Source organism: Hypanus sabinus, chromosome 8 (genome assembly GCF_030144855.1).
Source record: "Hypanus sabinus isolate sHypSab1 chromosome 8, sHypSab1.hap1, whole genome shotgun sequence".
NCBI classification, from domain to species: Eukaryota; Metazoa; Chordata; class Chondrichthyes; order Myliobatiformes; family Dasyatidae; genus Hypanus; species Hypanus sabinus.
In genome coordinates this window covers 166,710,433-166,736,259 of record NC_082713.1, presented here as the reverse complement: position 1 = coordinate 166,736,259, position 25,827 = coordinate 166,710,433, and the positions used below count along the sequence as shown (strand labels likewise).

The 25,827-nt window shown below is 40.9% G+C and overlaps 1 protein-coding gene across 1 annotated transcript in view; it reads left to right on the top strand.

The window, feature by feature from the left end:
- Positions 1-528: 528 nt before the first annotated feature.
- Positions 529-25,827, top strand: part of LOC132397850 (myelin regulatory factor-like protein) — a 71,105-nt gene continuing 45,806 nt past the window's right edge. The window contains exons 1-7 of the mRNA XM_059976600.1: positions 529-775; positions 11,225-11,315; positions 12,618-12,679; positions 15,155-15,422; positions 16,433-16,524; positions 22,165-22,312; positions 23,356-23,551. Of these exons, the coding sequence (XP_059832583.1) occupies positions 730-775; positions 11,225-11,315; positions 12,618-12,679; positions 15,155-15,422; positions 16,433-16,524; positions 22,165-22,312; positions 23,356-23,551 (903 nt within the window). The 5' untranslated portion in view covers positions 529-729. The remainder of the gene's footprint in view (positions 776-11,224; positions 11,316-12,617; positions 12,680-15,154; positions 15,423-16,432; positions 16,525-22,164; positions 22,313-23,355; positions 23,552-25,827) is intronic.

The following is a 25,827-nucleotide window of genomic DNA, read 5'->3' as shown; positions in this document are numbered from 1 at the left end:
GATGTACTGAATGGTGTGGGTGCTTTCCTGGAAGTACACAGCTTCTACAGGACTGGAGAATGGCCTTTGACTTGAAACATCAAATCTTTCTCTTCCCACTGCCCTGCCCTGTTTTATTTTAGACAACAATAATAGGCCTTGGGCTTTGCTACCATAAATCATCTAAGAAGTAGCCATCTATTTTCACTGCTGTCTTGAAATCTTTCTTAAAATAGTCTTTTCTTTCCTTCGTTTATTTTTTAAACTATTATCAGCTAATTCTAGACAAGTATGAAATAAAAAACAATTTCAAAGTGCACCATTTATGTTACTTGCACAAGGCCACTGTCCTCTGCAATAAAATCTAATTGCAGCAAATTGCTTGGACTGAGTACAGTAATCAGGAAAAGGCTTGCAGTGCCTGGCCAAAGGTCGACAAGTTTTGAGAATGAGGAAAGGCTTCTCGCATTGTGGGCTTATTCCAGTAGCTGTTCTAAGTAACGTGAGGAAAACTTGTGTATGGCAGCCATGAAATGCTTGTGATTTCCTTCCATTGTGGTAAAAAGAAAATGGGAAATGGTAAATTGTAGAGGAAGATTGCAAGTTCATGGTGCATGACCCACAAATGCTGAAGTGTTTTGTGTATGAAGATGCCTCCTGTACATTTATGGAGTGTGAGATGGATCTCTATTCTGATTAGCTGAACGGTATTGGAAGGAGTTTCAGTTTCCCGTGCTCTTGAAACTCAAAATGGATGTTTTAGGAGAAAATGAAGCCCTGCAGCAGTTCTTTGATGGTAAGGATTGAAAATATTTTCTTTATTTTCTTTAAAGGCATTTGAAAATGGAGTATATTCAGTGAAACGTGGTCTCATTTTGGTTTGCATCTGGAGTGATCAGAGTTTTGAAAAGTCGGATGCTATTAATCAGTAAATTGAGTGATGTATCCTCTCTATAACATTTTTGTTTATACTCCTGGATTTTCCCATTGTGTTGTATCTTTGAAACACAGTTCACCTTGTGCTTTTATGTACAAACTTGCACATTTGGTAGTCAGTGGATTGGAAATGCATTTAATTTTTCTCCCAGCAAAAATAAGTTGTGGCATGGCCAATGGGAATGGGTGGCACGTGGACTTACTACAGATTTTTAAATAAGGTCTTATTCTACTCAGTTGCAAACTAGAGATCTTAGTAACTTTCAAAAAAGAAAATTTCCAAATTTTCGTGTTCATGAATAAACAAATCCAGAAGGAAGCCTATACTGCATGATGTTCAGGCAAATAATGAGGAAGTACAATTATTTAAATTATTTAGCTTTGATAATAGAATAAAGGCTCCTTCAAGTATCTTTGGTCTTAGCTCAACTTAAGAGCTTCAGAGTAGAAGTTCATTTAATAGTCAGATTTAAACCATCCCTTACACAGACTACATAGTGATCTTGAAGTTTTGTCAGAATTGGTTTTCGATGCCTAAATTAGTCACTCCACTATGAGTGGATTGAGAAGGATCTTTTGCACGTATATTTATATACGGTCACATACACGCACAATGCTGAGGAACTCGGCACGCCAGCCTGCATCTATGGAAAAGAGTAAACAGTGACGTTTTGGGCCAAGGCCTTTCATCAGGACGAGAAAGAAGTCAGAGTAAAGAGGTGGTGGGAGGGGAGGAAGAAGTACAAGGTGGCAGGTGAGAGGTGAAACTGGGAGGGGTAAGAGTGCAGTAAAGTACTGGGAAGTTGGTGAAAGAGGGCTGGAGAAGGAGGAATCTGATGGGAGAAGACAGAAGGCCATGGACAAAAGGAAGTGGGAGGTGATCTGGAGAGAAGGAGGGAAACTGGAAGGGAAATGGGAATGGTGAAGGATAGGGGGCAGTTACCGGAAGTTCGAGGAAATCGATATTCATGCCATCAGGTTGTTGGAATATAAGATGTTGCTACTCCAACCTGAGTGAGGCCTCATCACAGGAGTGGAGGAGGCCACGGACTGGCAGGTTGGAATGGGAAGTGAAAGTATATATGGCTGCAGTGTATGAACAACGTTTCTCTGAGGAAGTTATCCTACATTTACCGGGAACTGCCATATTGTTTCTCCACACTTTAAATGGGCTGTATTGAGTAAATTGTCTCTAGCTGTATTTTTTTTTATTTTTGTTTTATTGAGAAGACTGTGGCATTGGCTCTTCCAGCCCTTCGAGCCATACTGCTCAGCAATCCCCCGATTTTTAACATTAGCCTAACCACAGGGCAAAGTACAGTGACCAATTAACCTGCCAACTGGTGCATCTTTGGACCGTAGGAGTAAACCAGGGCATCTGGAGGAAACTCCCGCAATCACAGGGAGAATGTACAAACACCTTACAGGCAGTGTTGGAAATTGAACCCGGGTCGCTGGTATTCTAAAGCATTCTGCCAACCACTATACTACAGTGCTGCCCCATGTAAAAGACTCTCTGCTGTGAGTTATATAGTACATTGCCCCTCCAAAACATTGGCAAAATATATTCTGAAATATGGCTACAGTCTAGTAATCTTCTGAAAGAACTCAATCAGGCTCAAGAAGCCATGATATAGACTGCTATTTAACCCTTTCATTCTAGTCATCCCTAAATTTCAAGTAAATATAGCTTTCTACATTTCTATAGCTTGAAACCATATTGACTACACAGCCAATGGATTGGGGATTGAGGAAATGATTTGCTGCAGGGAAAGGGGGGAAAAACTGCAGAACAGCATTTTCAGAGAAAATGTGCAATATTAAAGTTGCAGTTGGGCTCATAATTTTCATAATCGCTTTCAGCACCATGCTATTAGTGTTGAATTAGCCTGTTGCCTACATCCTGGCTGCAGTCTAGACACTCCAATTTCATAGACTGGCTGTCTATGTTGTGTGCACTGAGCTTGGCAATTGGCTTGGAGGCATTTCATCACCAGAAAAGGCTCACATTTCTTTGGCTCTTAAGGGTTGGTAGATGACATCTATTTCGATATGTTTGTTTACATGAGCCAGTGGAATTCAAAGGTCAACTGAAAGGGATAGCCAGTCAGGACCGAGGCGAGCGAACAAGGGCCTGTATAAGTGCAAGCACTCCTTGAGATCAACATCAACAACTGTGTCCAGGAGTGTCACCTCACCTGCTGATGAAGTATCTGCAAGGTAATGGCTAAGCTGGGCAAACACTGCAACATCAAATGCCTCAACCCAAGCTACCAATATCATTCACCACCATCCTATTCATACTTCTGTTTCCCTTTATTTCATCAAGAAGAATCTCTGGTAAACCGTTGGATGCACTAACAAGCACAGCCACCATTTCTCTTAATTTCTGGAAAAATGCCTTCTGACTTCAGCATTTGTATCTGATTTAAGATAATTTATTCTTTACAAGATGCTTCTCTGTACCCCTTAACTTTAGTGTCGGCCATCTGTTCCACTAAAGGTAACATAGCACTGACTACCGGAGAAAAGGCAAATGCAAAGTACATTTCGAGATACTGTAAATTGCATGCATTTTTACCTGCTCTGAAGAATACTTCATCTCTGTGAATCTCCTATTCTGAAAATAATTAACAATTGCTGGAGCAAACACAAGAAAATCTGCAGATGCTGGAAATTCAAACAACAACACACACAAAATGCTGGTGGATCACAGCAGGCCAGGCAGCATCTATAGGGAGAAGCGCTGTCGACGTTTCGGGCCGAGACCCTTCGTCAGGACTAACCGAAAGGAAAGAACAATTGCTGGAACTCAGATTCTCAACTGTTTGATTCAGCTTTTTATTGGCATTCATCATTTTAAACCGAATGTGATATCTTTTCCAATTCTTGAAAGAAATCAAATGGTGTTGATAACTGTCAGTTTGTAGTCCTTTAGCAACATGTAGAGATGTCTATGATGCTAGATACATTATGGGATGCGCTGGGACACATCAGTGATGTAACCTGGGAGCATTGGGTGTTTTGGGTCTTTCAACACAGTATCCTAGTGGCTAGCGCAACACTTTACAGTACAGGCAACCCTGGTTCAATTCCTGCCGCTGCCTGTAAGGGGTTTGTACATTCTCTCTGAGACTCTGTGAGTTTCCTCTAGAATCTCAGGTTTTCTCTCACAGTCCAAAGATGCACTGGTTGGTAGGTTAATTGGTCATTGTAAACTAAGGTTAAATAGAGGATTGCTGGGCAGCATGGCTTGAAGCACAGGAAGGGCCTATTGCACATTGTATCTCAATCAGTTAACATCAGGCAGTCTTGCCCAGGCAACCCAGCCAGGGTTGATCAGGCCCTAGCTTTGTGTCCCAGCAGACCTGGTCCATGGGTCACATGGGCTACATCTGCAAATGATTAAATTTAGACTATTGTTACTAACTCCAGATACTGGAGTCAGGGATAGCAAATAAAATGAATCGTACACAGTGGCACAATGATTGCTTACCTGTAAATCACTCTCACGATTTCTTATAGTTTCCATTTTATTAGATATGGCAATTTTTCAAAATTTTAATGTAAAATATAATGAATAATAAGCACAATAAAGTCTGCAGGTGCTGGCAATCCAAAGCAAATAGCAAAATCCTGGAGGAACGCATCAGGTCAGGCAGATTCAATGGAAATGAATAAACAGTTGCCAATTTGGGCTCAGGCCCTTCTTCAGGACTGCAATGGAAGGGGGAAGCTGCCAGAATTAAAAGATTGGGGGTGAGGTGATAGGTGAAGCCAGGTGTGTGAGAAAGGTAAAGGGTGGAGAGGAAGAAATCTGATAGGTGAGGGGAATGGATCCAGGGGGAGGTGATGGGCAGGTGAGAAGAGGTAAGAGGCCAGAGAGGGGGAAGGAATAGGAGAGGGAGAATAATTTTTTTACTGGTAGGAAAAATAAGTATTCATGCCATCAGTTTGGAGACTACCCGGAGAGAATATAAGGTGTTTGTCCTCCACCCTGAAGGTGACCTCATCGAGGCTATGGACCTACATGTTGGAATGGGACAAAGTTAAAATGTTTGGCCTGTGGGAAATTCTGCTTTTGGTGGATGGTGTGGAAGTGCTCAACAAAGTGGCCCCCCAATTTGCATTGGGTCACACCAATGTAGAGGAGGCCACTGTACCCAATAGACAATGCCAGCAGATTCACAGGTAAAGTGTTGTCTCACCCAGAAGGAGGTGAGGGAGGAGGCGTAATGATATAGCTTGTAATGGTTTCTTTTTGGCTTTCTAGTTTCACTGCCAGTATATTTCAGAATTAAATGAGAAGTGAAATTGAATTGGTTGTGGTGTTAACTGACAAATATGTAGTTTTCTTTTAAAAATCAATCTGCCTGAATCTTAGTGCCCCTTACTTGATCCAGACACATTCATCTTGTATCCATACATCACTGTTAATGTTTCCAGTGCCCAGCAGAGACACGTGATCCTGATATACCTCACCACATACTATGTGAAATAGAAAGGAAAATGTTCCTTGACCATTACAAATATCTGTGTGAAAGATTTAAACTTTGCCTGTGAATTTGAAATAACAAAGTTTAAAGTAAATTTATTATAAAAGTACATATATGTCACCATCTACAGCCCTGAGATTCATATTCAATAGATTTGTTGAGTATGCCCACAAGAATAGTATCCCCTTTGGTTCAGGAGCCTGATGGTGGAGGGGTAACTGTTCCTGAACCTGGTGGTGTGAGTCCTGAGGCTCCTGTACCTTCTACCTTGATGGCAGCAGTAAGAAGAGAGCATTAAAATATAGCAACAGAATTAAGCCATTTGGCCCATTGAGTCTGCTCTGCCATTTTATCATGGCTGATCCATTTTCCCTCTCAGCCCCAATCTCCTGCCTTCTCCCCATATGCTTTCATGCCCTGAAGAACCTTAATCAAGAACCTATCAACCTCTGCCTTAAATAAATCTACAGCTGCCTGTGCCAATGAATTCAGCAGAGTCACCACCGGATGGTGCGAGTCCCTAACTATGGACACTGCTTTCCTGTGACAGCGTTTCATGTAAATGTGCTCAATGGTTGGGAGGGCTTCACCCGTCAAAGTTCTGAAGAAATAGTGATTTTAACCCAAGTACAATTAATTGAAACTCTAACTGTTATGGGGAAAAGCTTTCCTGCCTTGTTGGAAAATACTTATACATTAGGCTCTTTGCTTGCTCTTAATGTAACAGATTTAATCTATTTACGGGTTAATACACCTTCAGACGCAAAGCTAGGTACCATATTGATTTCTATTTTGAGTCTCAATATTATGAGCTGGGGTTGACAGGGCAGTACGCATTGTGTTGATGGTTTGTTGGGTTGGGGGTTGCGATGGAAGCTGTGTGCAGATTCTTATTTGGAATCTGAGAGAGTACAGAGGAGATTTACTAGAAAGTTACCTGGGTTTCAGCACCTAAGTTACAGAGAAAGGTTGAACAAGTTAGTTCTTTATTCTTTGGAGCATAGAAGGTTGAGGGGGGACTTGATAGAGGTATTTAAAATTATGAGGGGGATAGATAGAGTTGATGTGGATAGGCTTTTTCCATTGAGAGTAGGAGAGATTCAGACAAGAGTTGAGAGTTAAGGGACAAAAGTTTAGGGGTAACACGAGGGGGAACTTCTTTACTCAGAGAGTGGTAGCTGTGTGGAATGAGCTTCCAGTAGAAATGGTAGAGGCAGGTTTGATTTTATCATTTAAAAAAAATTGGATAGGTATATGGACAGAAAAGGAATGGAGGGTTATGGGCTGAATGCAGGTTGGTGGGACTAGGTGAGAGTAAGCATTCGGCACGGACTAGAAGGGTCAAGATGGCCTTTTTCCGTGCTGTAATTGTTATATGGCTCACACTTGGTGTCACTCAAAAATGCGACCTGCAGTCTTTCAGGTTGCATTACTCTCTCTGTCTCTCTTGTGTCTTCACTCTGAAATGATTTTCCCTCTCCACACTTACAGTGTGATCTGTAATACAAACAGAAAATGCTGGAAAAACTGAGCAGCTCGGACAGTACGTGAAGAGAGAAACTAACAATATTTCAAGTCCAAGAGCTTTCCTTGTTATTTTTATCAAAAGCAGATAGGGTAATGGCTTTATGGTTTGCTTGTCTTCAGTCTGCAGTCATGACTGAGCTTTAATTCATCATCCCATTCTTAATCAGAATCACTGGCATGAAATTTGTTATTCTGCTGCAACAATATAGTACAAAAATAATAAAAGAAAAAGACCTTGCTTTCTGAGGCTGCCTTCACTCTTACAATAAGTAGCTCGAGGAACAAAACCTCACCTTCCATCTGGACTTCTGAAGGTCATGTTGCATTCTTTAGCTTTACTTGACTGCCTCACTCTGAGAACTTGCCATGTTTTGCTTTATATTTCATTTAGTCAGACAATGCGGCATTGGCATGTTATGTCCGTAGCCCCCTCCTTTGTGAGAATCGCAAGATCACTGTTGGGTTGGGTCAAGGGGCCCAGGAAATGGGAAAAGAGACATGCAGGCTGGCTCGTTTCCCCGGCGATGTAAAGCTACGGGACATGGCCATTGTCTATTGGAGACCAATTTGTGGATTGAGATACTATACTACGTGAACACCCTCAGGCAAAGTGGGCTGGTTGAGGGAGAGTGCACACCCCCAACCTGATTGACATCTGAGACCCCATGAGGAAGTATAAAAGAGGGTCTGGGGTACAACCCCTTAAGACACACCAGAAGAAACATTAAGAGACCACGTAACAGCAGGAAGTCATCTGAAAGAGGCCATGTGCATTCAGTTCCATTACTGGAATTGGTGGCTGGAATCACGGAAAACGGCTTTTAGCTAACAATGGGGAACCCACTCCCCTGACTCAACGGATTGGCATCATAAATGACCTGGGCAAGTTTAAAACGCCTCGCTCTTAAACCCAAAAACGCTGCAGCTTGAATGAACTAACAGTGACTGTTATCTTTCCATCGGACAATACATTATCCCCTAGACAACGATAGAGCTAATTCTTATTGGTTATTATTATACCCGTGCTTTAGATTTGATATTGACGACGTATATTATCTGTATGTTTGCATTAATCTTACTTTTGTGCCCTTTATCAATAAATACTTTTAAAAATAGTACCATCAGACTTCAACGGACCTCTCTATCTTTGCTGGTAAGTGATCCAGTTACGGGATTTCCTAACAGACAAAACATCAGACAGACATGGTGAAGACATTATCTAACTGTACCATTGCTTTTCCATTATCAGAGAAGTTCACCCTCCCCCATCTTCTCTGCTATCCAGACTAACTTGATTCTTATTATTAGTCTGATGAAATGCCATGATCTGAAATGTTAATTTTCCCATTTCCACACACACTATTTGGCCTGCTGAGTATTTCTAGCATTTTGTTTTAATTTTACATTTTAGGGATCTGCAGATTTATTGTAATACTTTCAGCAGGGGTGTTTTCTCTCTGAGCCTCATTGACTTCAGTTTTGGTGGGGCATCCCTAACACCTCAGCGTAGATGACAGGAGAAGTCACTTTGATCTTGCCTCTGGAATATACTTCATTGTCATTGTTTAAATGAAGATTTTGAAGATCCCTGCAAAACCAAAACTGAGCCTTTGTAAAGTAAGTGGATGTTGATAGTCCTGTTAATGCTTCCCTTCCAACAGTTCACACATGATTCAGATTTGACTCTCCGGATGGTAATTAACTGGGTTGGATTTGGCCAGCTTTTTACCAGCATCTTTATGAATTTTTTAAGTTCTACATTGATATTAGTAAAACAGGAAGGGTCAAAGGTTCATTTGTTATTAAAGTATGCATGCAATATGCAACTCTGAGATTCATCCTTTCCAGATAGCCACACAGCAAATAAAACCATGGAAGTCAGTTCAAAGAGAAACAGCAAACCTACCCCCCACCCCCACACAAAAAGACGAATGGTAGCACGACCATCAACTCTCCAAACCCCCTTCCCCTGGACAAAACGCAAGAAGAACATTGACCCTCTCAAACCCCCCTCCCCCCGTACAAAATACAATGAGAAAGAAAGAATGACAACACCAAATATAAAAGCCATAAGTCTGAAGATGTCCATCGTCCAAATCCATAAATGCAGAACCTCAGACACATTCTCTGACATCATTGAAAGAGTGAGACACCACTCGAACGCAGAGACCTTACCCTCCGCACATAGCAATAGGCCACACAGGCTCCTTCTCTATCAGCAGGTAGTCAATGCTGAAACCTCACTGGCCTTCTGCATTTGCCTCAATGTTTCAATCTCCCTCGTTGCTTTAATTGGTGAATAATGAAAGATTTAATTGGCGAAATGGAGTTGAACATTGGCTCATGCACTGTCTCGTAGCTTCTTCGCCTCAAGGCTCGCACTCACTTTCCGGAATGTTCTTGGAGTCAGCAAAACATTGGATCACCCAGTCGATCTCCAAGTTCCAAATCCCAGGCTAAAACAGTTCCAAAAACACATTTAAGATGACAAACAGATGTAAAAGAAGTGAAATAAACAGTTTAGCGGTCTATCCAGAAGATGTCGACCAAGGGAGCGTTGTACACAGGTGCCATCATGACATCATGCAGCACAGGAGCTTTCAAAGTCTGTGTCAAGCATACACATGTCTGTCTAAAAGTCTCCTGAAGCTCACTATCATACTTACACTCAGTGACCATTTTATTAGGTACACCTGTGCACCTGCTCATTAATGCAAATATCTTATCAACCAATCATATCTTAGCAACACAGTGCACAATAACATGGAGACATGGTCAAGTGGATCATTTTTTCATTGCAAACATCAGAATAGGGAAGAAATGTGATCTAAGTGTCCTTGAATATGGAATGATTGTTTGGTGCCAGACGGGGTGGTTTGAGTATCAGATGCTGTTGATCTTCTGGGATTTTCATACGCAACAGTCTCTATAGGAGGGATTTCCAACCTGGGGAAGGTGAAGGTAACTCAAATAACCACATGTTACAACAGTGGTGTTCAGAATAGCATCTCTGAATGCACAACACATTCAACCTTGAAGTGGATGGACGACAGCAGCAGAAGACCACAAACATATCCACAGTGGCCATTTTATTAGGTACCTAATAAAGTGACCATTGAGTGTATTTCCACCGCTGCTTCTTCCAGCTCAGTTCTGTGACAATAAGAGAGTTCTGTTTTTTTAAAATAAAGTCATAAATCTGAAAACATAAATGCTTTAATCTTCCATAGATGCATGTGCCATAACGGAAGTAACGTTTACTATTTCTGTTGTTACATACCCCGTAACTGGGTGTCTGACCAGCAGAGAAAGAAGAATCTGTTGGAGTCTGGTGGTACTGAACTAAAGGCGTTTATTAGTAAACTACACAATACAATATCAGAAATGCAAATATACATATAAAACAAGTTAGCAGTAATAAACCTAAAAGTGTAGGAATAATAATAATCAATAATAAACAAGCTCTATCGATGTCTAGGGGTAAATGAATTGTCATAGGAAAGTATAGAATTCAGTTCATAAATGCTGAAGTAGTTATGGTTGTTGTATTGAAATCGTTGGAGAGAGAGAGAGAGAGAGAGAGAGAGAGAGAGAGAGCGAGATGTAACAGCAACAGTTGCGACAGACAAACCTTTTTTGTGGCTTTCTTAATCCGTCATATCATTATGGCCATTCAGTTATGACCCCTCTGGTCTTCAGCTAGACCATTCTTCTGTGGTGGACTCATCACTCTGGCATGAGTGGACACACACACAAGTCCCCACCGGCCCTGCTGTAACACTGTGAGCTTTACTGACTGATCTCCTGGTTCGGTCTCTGAAGCCCCCACCTTTCTGTGGGCTCCCGACACTCAGTCAGTGTCCACTGGTGTGTCTGAAGGGTGTCTCTCCAGACCTGTCTTTTATCCCCAGTCACGGGGTCTCAGCTATCCATCAACTCTGAATGACTGTGTCCATCAAATCAGGCCACTCCTGCTATCTCCTGAGGAATGTTAACGAGCAAAGTAAAGTCCTTGTAGTGGAAGGTAAATAATCCAGGAAGAGTCAAAATACAGTAAATCACCACTCTCTCTCCCATCTTATCTGTAGCAGATGTTCTTGCCTGGGCTTTATCTCTCTTTCTCATGAGCAGCATAGCAACAGCAATAGTTCGTAGTTCTCGGGGAGGGGGGGGAATGGTTAACTCTGCACCCCATTGTCCATCAGGTCTGTCCATCACTCATAACACTGTGTATTATAATCTGAACTTCTGTTGTGCAAAGTAGCAGAGTTTTATTTTCCCCTTAGGTAAGGATGTCACTGGAGAACTGGAGAATCTTTTTGTTGACACCAGTATGCTGGAAGAATATATTAGCAATGACTTAGAACCAGGAGCCATGTAAGTAACCTTGTGACATGGTTAACTTGTTGGAATAGTTTAAGTGTATCAATACCTTTCATAAAAAACCTGACCCTGAACTACTTCTATGATTTTACACATATTTCTATGCTGGTGAAGTGACTCACTGACAGACATGATTATGACATGGGCCGTGCATGCATTTTGTCTGTGATGGATGTAACTTCTACATGGGCTCTCCATCAATGAAATTATTCCCAAACTTTTGAAGGGTCACTAAGTCTGCTTAGTTCCTGAGGTTTATTAATTCTGAAATTGGATTGCATGATTTAAAGAATTTTTACTTCCCTGCCTGCTTTTATTCCCTCCTTGTCCTAAAACGCCAGTGGCATGGGTTCAAAATGATTTTTGTCGCGGTCACTTTTCACACGTGGCCATGGAGGGTTGGTGTTAGAGGGCTTTCTGCTATGAGATACAGGTATGTAGGGCAGTGGGAATTCAACTGCTAATCTCATAATGTATGATGATCAGTAAAGGAATTTCTGTTCCTGTCATTTGCTGTGCCTTTGGTGAAGTTAGGTGTCTGAGTGGTATCCTTTTTTAGTTTCTTACCGGACTAATGCGAAGTGTTCATGTTAACTTGTGCCATTTGCTCTCTGTATCATGAGTAGGATTTAAGTTTTCCATCTAATGGACCCTCTGATATGCTGTCTTTCTGCTACTACAACAACTTGACATATTACTGGACTGGTTCTGAGTTCTACTATACAACTACATTAGTGTAAAGCAAATACTCAAATGCATAGAACATAGAACAATACAGAAAAGAAACAGACTATTTGGCCCATGATAAAAAGCAAATCAAAATCACCCAAACACTAAGCTCTCCTACCTACTGCCTCTCATCTTCAATATACGCCCTCTGGTATTAGACATTTCAATCCTGGGAAACAGGTACTCTCTGTCCACTATATCAATGCCTCTCATAATTGTGTTAACCTCTACTAGATCTCTCCTGAGCCTCTGGTTCTTGCAAGAAAACAACCCAAGTTTGTCCAACCACTCATGATAGCACATGCCCTCTAAACCAGGCAACGTCCTGGTAAAGCTCTTTTGCGCCCTCTCCAAAGCCTCAACATCCCTCCTCCAGTGAGGCAATCAGAACTGTATTCAATACTCCTGATGTGGCGTAACCAGAGTTTTGTCAAATTGTAAAAGTGGCTATAAAATTCATAACCTCTTGCCTTTTGAATTCAGCACCTCGACTAATATAAGCAAGTAGTGTAGTGTTGTTTGGCATATATTTATTGCAATAGTTAAAAATTTTCTGTGTTAACACAGCTCATTACCAGAGTCACCACCGGATTCTGTTCCTGAATGCTTTTCACCTCCACAAATGAAAGGTATGTGATGCTTTCATGTACAACATCGATACTGCAAGAAAGAGTTGTCAAGCAAAGCTTTTCAATAGCATGTTAAAATGCATGTTAAGATATAACTACAAAACCCTTACTGCCAACTGTGTTACTGATGTTCAAATGTTCTCTTAGTAGGCTCCAATGCTCACATTATACCCTGCAGAGTGACGGGGTGGAGAAACGCCTCTATCAAAGGCACTTCCCACCACTAGCCTGCAGGTCACTCTTGAGCAAGTGGTGGGTGGTTGTATGAGCAGCTGATACACATCACAAGTCCTGGTTATGTGGCCACTGATGCCAGGCAGACAATCTCTGAAGAATAAATAAATAAATTATATATATATAATAATCTCGATACTCTTCAGAAATTGTCTGCCTGTATGTGTCGATATATATAAAATGTGTGTGTGAATATATGTGTGTATGTATATATACATACACAATTACATATATATTTTTCTGCCGTGTAACAACAAATTTCATGACATGTCAATGTTGTGAGTGGTACGGTAGTGTAGTGGTTAGCACAACACTTTACAACCAAGACAACCTGGGTTCAATTCTACCTGTAAGACATTTGTACATTCTCCCCGTAACTGCGTGGGTTTCCTCCAGGTGATCCAGTTTCCTCCCGCTGTCCAAAACATACTGGTAGGTAGGTGAACTGGTGATTGTAAATTGTTCCATGATGAGGCTGGGATTGAATCGGGAGATTGCAGGATAGCATGGCTTGGAGGGCCAGAAGGGCCTATTCCACGCTGTATCTCAACAAATAAATAGGGAAATAAGTATTAAATCTGGCTCTGATATGATCTAATCTCGATATTTAAGGAGGTTGAACATAGAGGAATAAAATTGAGTAGAAATAAATCGTCCATTTTTCTAATTAGCTGTCTGTTTTGGTGTGTTGGCAAGGGAACAGAACTGGGTTCTCAGCTGTTCACAACTTAGTAACTTAAGTGAAGAACCAGAGGGCAATGAACTATATTATAGGTGAGCAGGAAAATGAAGAGTATTGAGTTTCCATTGGAATGACTTAATCATACTATTTCATGCAAAGCAGTTTTTCTTTGCATTTATTAATGCTTTATCATTTCTCCCAATTATATTCTTTCTGTTTCAACATTAGATACCTGTCTTATTTTCTGCTCTGAGCCATATTTCCTGATCTCTGTAAAGGAATGTGATTATTTTCAGAATAACTCTTTATTCATTCCCATAGATGCTGCTTGACCTGCTGAGCTCCTCCACGACTTCTTGTGTGTTTTACGCTGGATGTCCAACATTTGTATAATCTCTTACATTTTGTATCAAAAACTAATTTTCCTTCCTATGAACTTTTTATTTTGCACTGTAGGTAACAAGATCATTTGAGTGACATGATCTCTTAACTTCATGTAGGATTAATTAATAGGAAATATATGGTTTCATCAAAGAGACTAGACAAAGAATATTTTGGAAATAAAACCATCTTTGACAAAGTTCAGAACAGTCTTTTGAAAAGATGGTAGACTTTACAGATAAGTAGTTGATAGCATGGATAGAACTGGACGATATCCATAAAAATATACTTGTCAAATGTTAAATGTTAAATGCTTAATTGAGAGGAAATTGTAACTTGTTCTTCCATAGAGAGTGCTTTTTACTATCTTTAGAGGGAATCTGTTATATAGTTGAAAGCACAGGTCAAATCGTATCTGTGAAGAGAAAAAGAGTTACCATTTTGTGTGTCATTGTGAAGTGGATTAAGTGCAGACAGCATAGATACCATGGAGTAAATTGTCTCCAATGACACTGTACATCAATGCGATAAGTTGCAGTTTTGCTTTTTAAAATACAAAGTAAATTTTATTATCAAAGTACATATACTGTTTGCCACCATATGCAAACCTGAGATTTATTTCCTTTGTGGGCAAACTCAGCAAATCTATAGAATAATAAGCATAACAGATTCAATAAAAGACCACCCAACTTGGACAATCAACCGAAGTGCAAAAGGCAGCAACCTGTGCAAATACAAAAAGAAGAAATAATAATAAATAAACAATAAATGTTGGAACATAAGATGGATAGTGAAACCATAAGTTGAGGGAACATTTCAATGATGGGGCAAGTGAAGTTATCCCCTAGAGCCTGGTGGTTGAGGGGTAATAACTGTTCCTGAACCTGGTGGTGTGAGTCCTGAGGCTCTTGTACATCTTCCTGATGGCAGCAGCGAGAAGAGAGCGTGTCCTGGGCAGTGGGACGACCCTGCTTTCTTGTGACAGTGTTTCATCTAAATGTGCTTAGTGGCTGGGAGGGTTTTACCTGTAATGGACTGAACTGTGTCCATTACTTTTTGTATTCAATTCAAGGGCATTGGTGTTTCCATACCAGGCTGTGAGGCAGTTATATCATCCAGTTTGGAAGGATGCATGCCCTTTAGTAAGAAATACTGGATTAATTTAATATTCTATTTAGATGTACAGCGTGGAGGTACCTGGACTGCTGAAATCCACCCCCAGATGAGACAGACCTCTTCGGTGAACCATCGTAAAGCTTCTTGTGCACTCAGTGAACTGGCGGTGTCTACTCATTCTAACTTGCCGCAACAGTGCAGATATAATGGACTTCGGGAACACTCTGTGAAACCTCATGTGACTATACCTTCGAGCAACTGCTCAGTACCTTCAAGTTATACGTGTCTGCCAACTGTTCCCGTCCAGCAGAACATCAATCACCCTTCCGAGTGAGTCCAACTTATTTCAGGAAAGCAGCGTACATTTGAATTAATATTTTAGTACTTGCTATATCTAAACCAGGTTAAATCTGAGTGTAATTATTGATGTTCACGTTGCATTTTAGTTAACTGACTTATAATCAAACAAGTCAAGTTTATTGTCATTTAACTATATACACGTATATCGCCAAATGAGATGTTTTTCCAGATCAGACAGTAAAGCACACATATAACACACAGTAACTCAGGAAAGTAAGAATTAAATCTACAAATGAATTACACATAGGTAAGACAAAGTAAAGTGCATAAATTAAATACTGTAGGGTACAGTACAAATTATCTGGTGACACTTCAAATGCGATGTGGCAGGGAGTTCAGGAGCCTAATGGCCTGGGGGTGAAGCTGTTTCCTGTATTGACTGTTCTTGTCTTTATGCATTGGGGGCTCCTGCCTGATGGTTGAAAGTCAGAAAGGATGCTGGACGGATGGATGGGTTCCTTAATAACATTAAGGGCCATGCGGGTGGTAGGAAGATCCTGATGATCTTCTCTGCTATTCTCAAAGTCCTTTGTAAGGGCACTCAGTCCAAAGGTCTGCTGCTTCCACAGCAGATGCTCCAGATGCTCTCAATGGTGTTCCTGTAAAATTCAGTTAAGATGGGGGCAAGGGGAGGTGGGCACGAGGGGAGAATCACTTGCCTCATTCTCCTCAGGAAGTGGAGGCACTGCAGTGCTGCCTTATTCAGGGAGAAGCTATTGACGGATCAGGTGAGGTTGTCCGTGATGTGAACTCCCAGGAACTTGGTGCATTTAACTCTCTCTGCGGAGAAGCTGTGAATGCGTGGAGCGGGATGGTTCCTCTGCACCTTCCTAAAGCCCACTATTATTTCTCTGGTCTGATTGTGATTACTTGTCCAATCTGGAAAAAGAAAATGATTGAAAAATTGTTTCTATTGAGGATACAGTCAAAATGTACAAAATATATTCTGCAAATGTCTCACAAAACGTCTTGTGTTCTAGAGTTTTAATTCCGCATTCAAACAAAAGGAAACATTCTGAGTTTTTTGAGGACGCTGTTGATGACACGTGGAATGAAATTGAAGAAGATTGCTGTAGGTTTATGTTGAAATTGTTTTGGTTTTTTTCTTTCAATTTGTGTCAACTGGAAAATTGGATAAATTCTGTATTAATTGTTTTCAGTTAGTTCTATTTTTAAAGGAGTTAATTTCTCTGTGAAAATAGAATGGGTAACATATGTAATGAGTAGAATCATTGATTCATTCCATGTGTGATGCACCATCAATAACTCTCGGAGACGGAAGGCGAACAATAGGCTTTTATTAGTTGCAAGAGACCATGATTAGCAGCAAGAGACCACCACACAACATCCTGGAGACTGAGGGAGGAGCAGTGTCTCCAATTGCCTTTATCCAGGGGTCTGTGGGAGGAGCCACAGGAGCAGTCAGCTGGGGGGGCGTGTCCAGACAGGTATATGTAGTTCACCACATTGTGAGACTTGGATGGTCATCACTATTGGAATTGTTGCACATAGAGAAATTGCAGATGGATGAGGTCAGTGATCCGTGGTGAGGCTGTTCTCCCTTTGTAAAGCAAGAGTAGTTTAAGGCTGGGGCAGAGACATAGAACATAGAATAGTACAGCACATTACAGGCCCACAATGTTGTGCCGACCCTCAAACCCTACCTCCCATATAACCCCCCCACCTTAAATTCCTCCATATACCTGTCTAGTATTATCCCATCTAACATTATCCCATCAAGTAGAGATGATTGATTTGGAAATTATTATTTTCTTGATATTAACATCTAAGAAGTGCCTTGGAAATTTTGTCAGTGTCCTGACAAAGGGTCTCAGCCCAAAACGTCAGCAGCGTTTCTCCCTATAGATGCTGCCTGGCCTGCTGTGTTCCACCAGCATTTTGTGTGTGTTCCTTGGAAACTCAAGTTTGGTTTCATGCTGAACTCCCATTTCATCACGAACATGTCTGGCAGTTCATCCAAAAGCCTTATCATACAAATTGTGTAAAGGAAGTTTTATTTTTCCATAAAGTTATCTTGATGGCTGCCAGGTGATGAAGCAATTTTCTTATTGAATTCTAGGGTAAGCTAAATTTAAAAAAAAAAGATCTTAAACGAGGAATAGAAAAGCAAGTTGTAAGGATTTCCACAATTATGTGCGAAGGAAAAAAGTACTGAAAGTAGAAGTGTGTATTTACTGATTTAAGAGGCCTGTTGCTAATTGCAGTCCTGTTCTAGGTCTGGCTGAGATCAAATAAGGCAACACACACACACATACTGGAACTGTATCCATTTCTTTCTATATATATATAATTTTCTTCCTTAGGCAGCTCAGACAATGCCCCTCTTGTTTTCTCGTCTCTGTTAAGAATACCTTTCAATCTACTGTGTCAGAATCTTGCATTAAGGTGATAACTTGCATTGGGAGCAGAGATTCACAAATAACTGCCTAGTAAACTGAGATCCAGAGTAACGGTAATTCTCATGCAGTTCATGTGGTAAGAGGTAAACAGAGCATTTATTTCCAGCAACAACACACACAAAATGCTGGTGGAACCACAGCAGGCCAGGCAGCATCTATAGGGAGAGGCGCTGTTGACGTTTCGGGCCAAGACCCTTCATCAGGACTAACTTATTTCCAGCTCATGTTTTGTGATGCATACTCAGATGACCTGGCTTCACTTTATGAAGAGTTGAGATATGGACCCTTCTCCATGCACCCATCAGCATATATAAGGCACTTCTACCCAGTGTCTCTTCATGTTACAATCCTCTCATCCAAAACATCAATCTAGCTAGTCTTTATTGCATCACTTCCAGGACAATTGTATCCATCGTTGACCATGAAATTAAAATTAGATGTTACCATCCCTTAGATCCTTGAGATCATAGAAATACAGCAGTCATATACATCTAGTCCATGCTGAATCATTTAAACTTCCTAGTCACATCGACCTGTACCAGGACCATAGCCCCCTATACTCCTGCCATTCAGGTACCTACCCAAACTTCTCTTAACCATTGAAATTGAGCTTGCATGCACCACTTGCTCTGACAGCTCATTCCACACTCTCAATACCTTCTGAGTGAAGATGCCTCTCTTTAAACTTTTAAACCTTTAAACATGTTCTTCTTAAACTTTTCACCTTTCACTATTAACCCATGACCTCCACACGTAGTCCCACCCATCCTCAGTGGAAAAAGATGACTTGCATTTACTCTATCTATACCCTTCATAATTCAAATTTCCTGTCAATCTTCTGTGTTCAAAAGAGTAAGTCCTAACCTACACAATCTTTCCACCTAACTTAGATCCTCCAGCTCCAGCAATGTCCTTGTAAATTTTCTTAGTAATCTTTCTCCTTCAATATTTTTGTTAATTTCTACATATAAGAGTACGGAGTACAAGAAGATATATATTATATATCACATTTTTTGAGGCTTCAAGGAAAAAAATCCTTATCATATAGTGAAATATGTTATCAGCCAACATCTGTACTTTAAGAGCAAATCAAAGGTTTTGAAAATAGTTCAGAAATGGTCCCCACAATATTTAAAAGTCTTGATTAGATTCAGAAATTGAACAACGGATCTTCTCTAAATTTAAGCATGACATAACATTGAGCATGATTATGTGCCCGCCACTCCCTCCTACAATTTAAAGTGGTTCATAGGGCTCACATGAGATAAGCTATCTCATTTTTATTTGGATATATCTCCCTATTGTGGTAGATGCAACAATGGAGAAGCTGCACTAATTCATATGTTTTGGACATGTCCGAGTCTTGATAAATATTGGAAGGAAGTATTCCAAACTTTCTCTGTACTTTTCAAAGTAAATTTTAAGTCTAACCCTTTGACTGCCTTATTCAATATTGTTGGAGAAAAAAGATATTATTTTGGAGACATCTGATTTGCACATTTTGGCTTTTATTTCTCTTGGTAATCTTTCAACCTTATTTATATTTTTCATGTAGGTAGGTGACCAAAACTGCACATAATACTCCAAATTAGGCCTCACCAATGTCTTATACAACTTCATCAAAACATCCCATCTCCTGTACATTGATTTATGAAGGCCAATGTGCCAAAAGCTTTCGTTTTGTCCCTATCAACCTGTGACACCACCTTTAATGAATTATGGACCTGTATTCCTAGATCTCTTGTTCTACCACACTCCTCAGTGCTACTGTTCACTGTGTAAGACCTACCTTGGTTTGTCCTACTGAAGTTCAACATCTTGCACATATCTGCATCAAATTCCATCTGCTATTTTCCAGCTGATCCAGATCCTGCTGCAAGCTCTGATAGTCTTCCTCGCTGTCCATTATACCCCCCATCTCGGAGTCACCTGCAAATTTGCTGATCCAGTCAACCACTTCTCATCCAGATTGTTGATATAGATGGCAAGCCGCAATGGACCCAGCACCGATTTCTACGGCACTCCACTGGTCACAGGCTTCCAGTCAGAGAGTTAACCATCTATGACCACTCTCTGGCTTCTCCCATAAAGCAAATATCTAATCCAATTTACTATCTCATCCTGAATGTTGGTGTTGTGTTTACCTTTGTGAAAACCTTCCCAGGCATTAAAATGATGCTTGGGACACTCATACTTGGCCCCAAGACTTAATTCCCCTTTATAGATGCTTATCAAAGACATCCATTCATGTAGCGTGTTATAAATCTGGAATTTCTGTAACAGGGACATCCCAAAGCACTTAACACAATAGCAAGTAGGTAGAATAGAGAGGGACAAACAATAAATTCCAGAGATTCTGTAGATGCTGGAAAGCTTGAGCAACACACACACAATGCTGCAGGAACTGATAGAATTCTTTGAGGAGGTGACCAGGCATATAGATGACGGTAGTGCAGTGGATGTGATCTACATGGATTTTAGTAAGGCATTTGACAAGGTTCCACGTGGTAGGCTTATTCAGAAAGTCAGAAGGCATGGGATCCAGGGAAGTTTGGCCAGGTGGATTCAGAATTGATTGGCTTGCCTGCAGAAGGCAGAGGGTCGTGGTGGAGGGAGTACATTTAGATTGGAGGGTTGTGACTAGTGGTGTCCCACAAGGATCTGTTCTGGAACCTCTACTTCTTATGATTTTTATTAACAACCTGGATGTGGGGGTAGAAGGGTGGGTTGGCAAGTTTGCAGATGACACAAAGGTTGGTGGTGTTGTAGATAGTGTAGAGGATTGTCGAAGATTGCAGAGACATTGATAGGATGCAGAAGTGGGCTGAGAAGTGGCAGATGGAGTTCAACCCAGAGAAGTGTGAAGTGATACACTTTGGAAGGACAAACTCCAAGGCAGAGTACAAAGTAACTGGCAGGATACTTGGTAGTGTGGAGGAGCAGAGGGATCTGGGGGTATCTGTCCACAGATCCCTGAAAGTTGCCTCATAGGTAGATAGGGTAGTTAAGAAAGTTTATGGGGTGTTAGCTTTCATAAGTCGAGGGATAGAGTTTAAGAGTCACGAGGTAATGATGCAGCTCTATAAAACTCTAGTTAGGCCACACTTAGAGTACTGTGTCCAGTTCTGGTCGCCTCAGTATAGGAAGGATGTGGAAGCATTGGAAAGGGTACAGAGGAGATTTACCAGGATGCTGCCTGGTTTAGAGAGTATGGATTATGATCAGAGATTAAGGGAGCTAGGGCTTTACTCTTTGGAGAGAAGGAGGATGAGAGGAGACACGATAGAGGTGTACAAGATATTAAGAGGAATAGACAGAGTGGACAGCCAGTGCCTCTTCCCCAGGGCACCACTGCTCAGTACAAGAGGACATGGCTTTAAGGTAAGGGGAGGGAAGTTCAAGGGGGATATTAGAGGAAAGTTTTTCACTCAGAGTGGTTGGTGCGTGGAATGCACTGCCTGAGTCAGTGGTGGAGGCAGATACACTAGTGAAGTTTAAGAGACTACTAGACAGGTATATGGGGAATTTAAGGTGGGGAGGTTATATGGGAGGCAGGGTTTGAAGGTCGGCACAACATTGTGGGCCAAAGGGCCTGTAATGTGCTGTACTATTCTATGTTCTGTGTTTTAACTCAGAAAGCCAGGCAGCATCTATGGAGAGGAATAATCAGTCGATGATTTGGGCCAAAGCCGTTCATCAGCCCTGATGAAGGCTTTTGGCCTGAAATGGTGACTGTTTATTCCCCTCTATAGCAGGGGCTCCCTGCCTTTTTTATGCCATGGATCCCCACCATTAACCAAGGAGTCTGGATTCCCCAGGTTAGGGAGCCCTGCTCTATAGATACTGCCTGACTTGCTGAGTTCTGCCAACACTTGGTCTGTGTTGCTCGAAATGGGGAGGGGATTGGCTGGGCCACACAATGACAATGACTTGTATGTGAATCTAAATTAAAAATCAGCTCACATCAGTTTTGCTTTCCTTTGGCTGTCTACCTGAAAATGGTACATTTGTGATTTTATGCAGACTTCCCTTCAATGATTAAATTCATTATCAAGTGCATGCATTCTGCGTTGTTAAATCCAGTTTTAATTTCATTGCATTCTCTAATTAACACTTCCTTTGTAATATTAATATTAATATTTGTTAACTTATCTTCATTTATTAAATTTTGTTGAGTAAAACATCTTACAGATTTTCTTTGTAGCCAATGTATCCAGCGTAGATTGAGTTCTCTTCTAATTTACTGTCAGACTAGCCTTATCAATATACATACTTGATTTTCTGAAACATAGATTCTAGAGAACACTGTGCAGATAACCACAGTTTAGATACGGACAGGCAAACGGGAGTTTCTATGGACCAGGGCTGTCTACGTTTGAAATGGCAATCTTTCCAACCCAATCAATGGGCGACATTATGTGACAGTAGTTACAATGAATTGTAAGTATTTTTAAAAATTTCTTTAACTTTTAATTTGAAGGTTTGTGGTTATGTGACATAAGGGCAGAATGTTAGCGCAGCGCTTTACAATGCCAACAATAAGATTGGGGTTTGCTTTGTGCCACTGTCTGTAAGGAGTTTGTACATTCTCCCCATGGTTACATGGGTTTCCTCCCAGTGCTCTGGTTTCTTCCCACATTCCACAGCTTAGGCTTAGTGGGTTGTGGCAGTGATATGTTGGCACTGGAATGGTGGTGACACTTTATATTTATTGCAGCCACACTGCCCAGCAATCCCCCGATTTAATCCGAACTTAATCACGGGACAATTTACAACTGCCCTCGATGCCAACTGACACGACTGTGGGAGGAAACCAGATAAAACCCATACACTCATGGGTGAATGTGCAAACAGCAGCTGGAATTGAACCGGGGTCGCCTGTGCTGTAAAGCATTGTGCTAACCACTCTGCTACCAATCCTCACAAGGATTGTGCAGCACAATCGTCACTGATTTGATTTGATGCAAATGACACATTCCACCGAACGTTTTGATGTACGTGTGACACATACAGCTGATCTTTATCTATCTCGTGATCTTTAGAAAATATCTTAAATACAAAACACCATTTTCCTATTGGCCTATTGTATGGTTACTTTTGTTGTGCCATGGAAGTTTGATGGTTATTGATAGAAATTTCTGTGTACAGATACTATTTCACTTCATGCCCTAAATCTTCATTGTTTATGGGTAAGGTTTACAAACACTGATGCATATTTTAATAAAATCTGAATTGTATTTGGACAAAAGGGCATGATATTCTGACTTTTTTTCTCTAATATTACAATTGGAAATGCTTCATTGTTAAAACGGCTGATACATTCCTTTTCCAAAATGCTTTGAAAAATTGTTTTGTGTTTGTTTTTCCTGTTTCAGAAGTACGTTTTGACTACTGCCGTGCACGCTATTTCATTAATCCATATTTTTTTGTACCCAGAAGGGTGTATGTAAAATTAATTTTTAACTTTCTGTGTTTTTTATTAGATCTGCTCCAGGATATCAAGTAGATGCAGACAAAGGATTTAACTTTTCAACAGTGGATGGTTCATTTGTTTGTCAGAAGAAGAACCACTTCCAGGTCACAGTTCATGTTGGCTTGATTGGAAATCCAAAATATGTCAAAACACCTGTGGGCTTTAAACCAATTGAATCATTCTTCCTGAATATTTTTGGAGTAAAGGCAAGTTTTAAATTAGATTTGTAATTGAAAAGTTGTTTTTAGGGTTTAAATAATCATCTATATACATCCCTAAAATGTAGAGTATTGTCTATAGGAAATGTTCACAGTTGGAACGTGTGCATATTAGAAGTTTCAAGATATTGTATTTCAATTAATTTGAAATCGTAAACTTTGATTTATACAAAACCAGCTTCAGTGTTATCTGGAAAATTTAACCATAAACTTGAATTTACCTTAAATTTGTACGCCCGTAATTTAAAATTATATGAGCTGGTATGTAAATCTCTGACCATTCATTATCAGGATAATCAGTAAAGCTAATGGTTCAGGATCTGGCTCACCGGGCACCGATTCCTAAACTCCCTCTAAACGCGCCTGGGCCCTGTTTCCCACCCTCACTGGGGTCCCTTCTCACCTGCACATCCAGGCTCACTGGAGTCCTGTTTTACAGTACTGTGTACTCCATTAAAAACAAAGTGATGTAAAAGTGTGTTGTATTTACTAGAATTAATCAGGCAGCATGGTAGTGTAGTGGTTAGCACAATGCTTTGACTGGAGTTTGATTCCCACCTTTCCTATGTCCTTGCGTAGGTTTCCTCTGGGTGCGTGCTCTGTTTTCCTCCCACAATGCAACGGTGTACCAGTTGGGAGGGCAATTGCTCATTGTAAATTGTCCCGTGATTAGGCTGGGATTAAATCGGGGGACTGCTGGGTGGTGAAGTTTGAAGGGCTGGAGTGGTCCATTCTGTGCTGTGCCTCAGTAAATAGAATGGAATATAGCTGAATAGCAGCAAATAGACTGGTACCACTACCGTCCCAAATTATTGAGTTTTACTGTATTGGGGTTAAGAGCAGATGGTTAACAACAGCTAATAATTTTCAGACAAACTGAATGGTCAATTTGAAATGAAGGTTTGAAAGGCAGTGAATGCATTAAAGTTACTACACTTAATTTATCATAGTTAACAGGGCCACTCCACGAGGCATAGCAATCACTTAAATTATCCCAGTACCATTTTAATTATTCTAATTGCTAAATGCAAATTATGACTGACATGTTATCACTTTTAAACTGAACAGAATGCAAACACTTATAACAAGAACCACTCTAAGTGATTGCTTCTGACTGTAGTGCATAAATGATTTCTGCAAGAAGTGACTGAGGTATAGATTGTGCTTTCTACCTACATTATTAATGTGAATTTCTGCAGCATTGCTAATCAAAGGAAATATTTAATTAGTCGTACTGACCAGCTCTTACTTCAGAACCCTAGAAATTTTAGCATCAAGTATTTACCTAATTCCTCCTTTAAACGTGATTTTGATTGAATTCTGCTTCCTCCCTCTTTCTCTGACGGAACTCTGTCTGTTTTCTTCATGTGATGCCCAGAAGAGTGTAAAATATTTCAGCTGAGTTCTATTTAGTGCTTTGGAATGGCTAAGAAAAGCTTGCAGAGATCAATTAAAGCTGTTTGCTAGTTGAAGAAGGCTTTTTCCAGTTACTACACTTTCAGACTGGAGTTAGAGTTGTGAAGTGTGTTGGTAGAACGTGTGCTTCAGGAATTCTGGTAGCAAAGTGTTCTTCCCATTTAGTATTGCTGTGTGTGAGATGGAAAAGACGGCATTGGTGACTGAGGTCCTGTGAATTCGAGACAATCGCTGGAGACAGTGGGGACTCAAGGCTTCAGAGACAGCCAGGAGGATAACAGAACTAGTACTAATGGTAGGGCACAGCATGGGCCTGTATTCACTGGAATTCATAAAAATAAGGGATGACCTAGACTATAAGATCATAAGATATAGGTGTGGTGAACTACATACACCTGTCTGGACATGCCCCCTGCTGACTGCTCCTGTGGCTCCTCCCACAGACCCCGTGTGGTGAACTACATACACCTGTCTGGACACCCCCCCTGCTGACTGCTCCTGTGGCTCCTCCCACAGACCCCATGTGGTGAACTACATATACCTGTCTGGACACCCCCCCTGCTGACTGCTCCTGTGGCTCCTCCCACAGACCCCGTGTGGTGAACTACATATACCTGTCTGGACACACCCCCTGCTGACTGCTCCTGTGGCTCCTCCCACAGACCCCTGTATAAAGGCAATTGAGGCCTGAGCCCAGCCTCTCTGTCTCCAGGATGTAGTATGGTGGTCACTCACTGCTTGTTCCTTCTTCCAGTCAATAAAATTGATACACCATCAATAACTCACTCTGAGACATAAGGCGAGATATCGGCTTTTATTGACTGGAAGAAGGAACAAGCAGTGAGTGA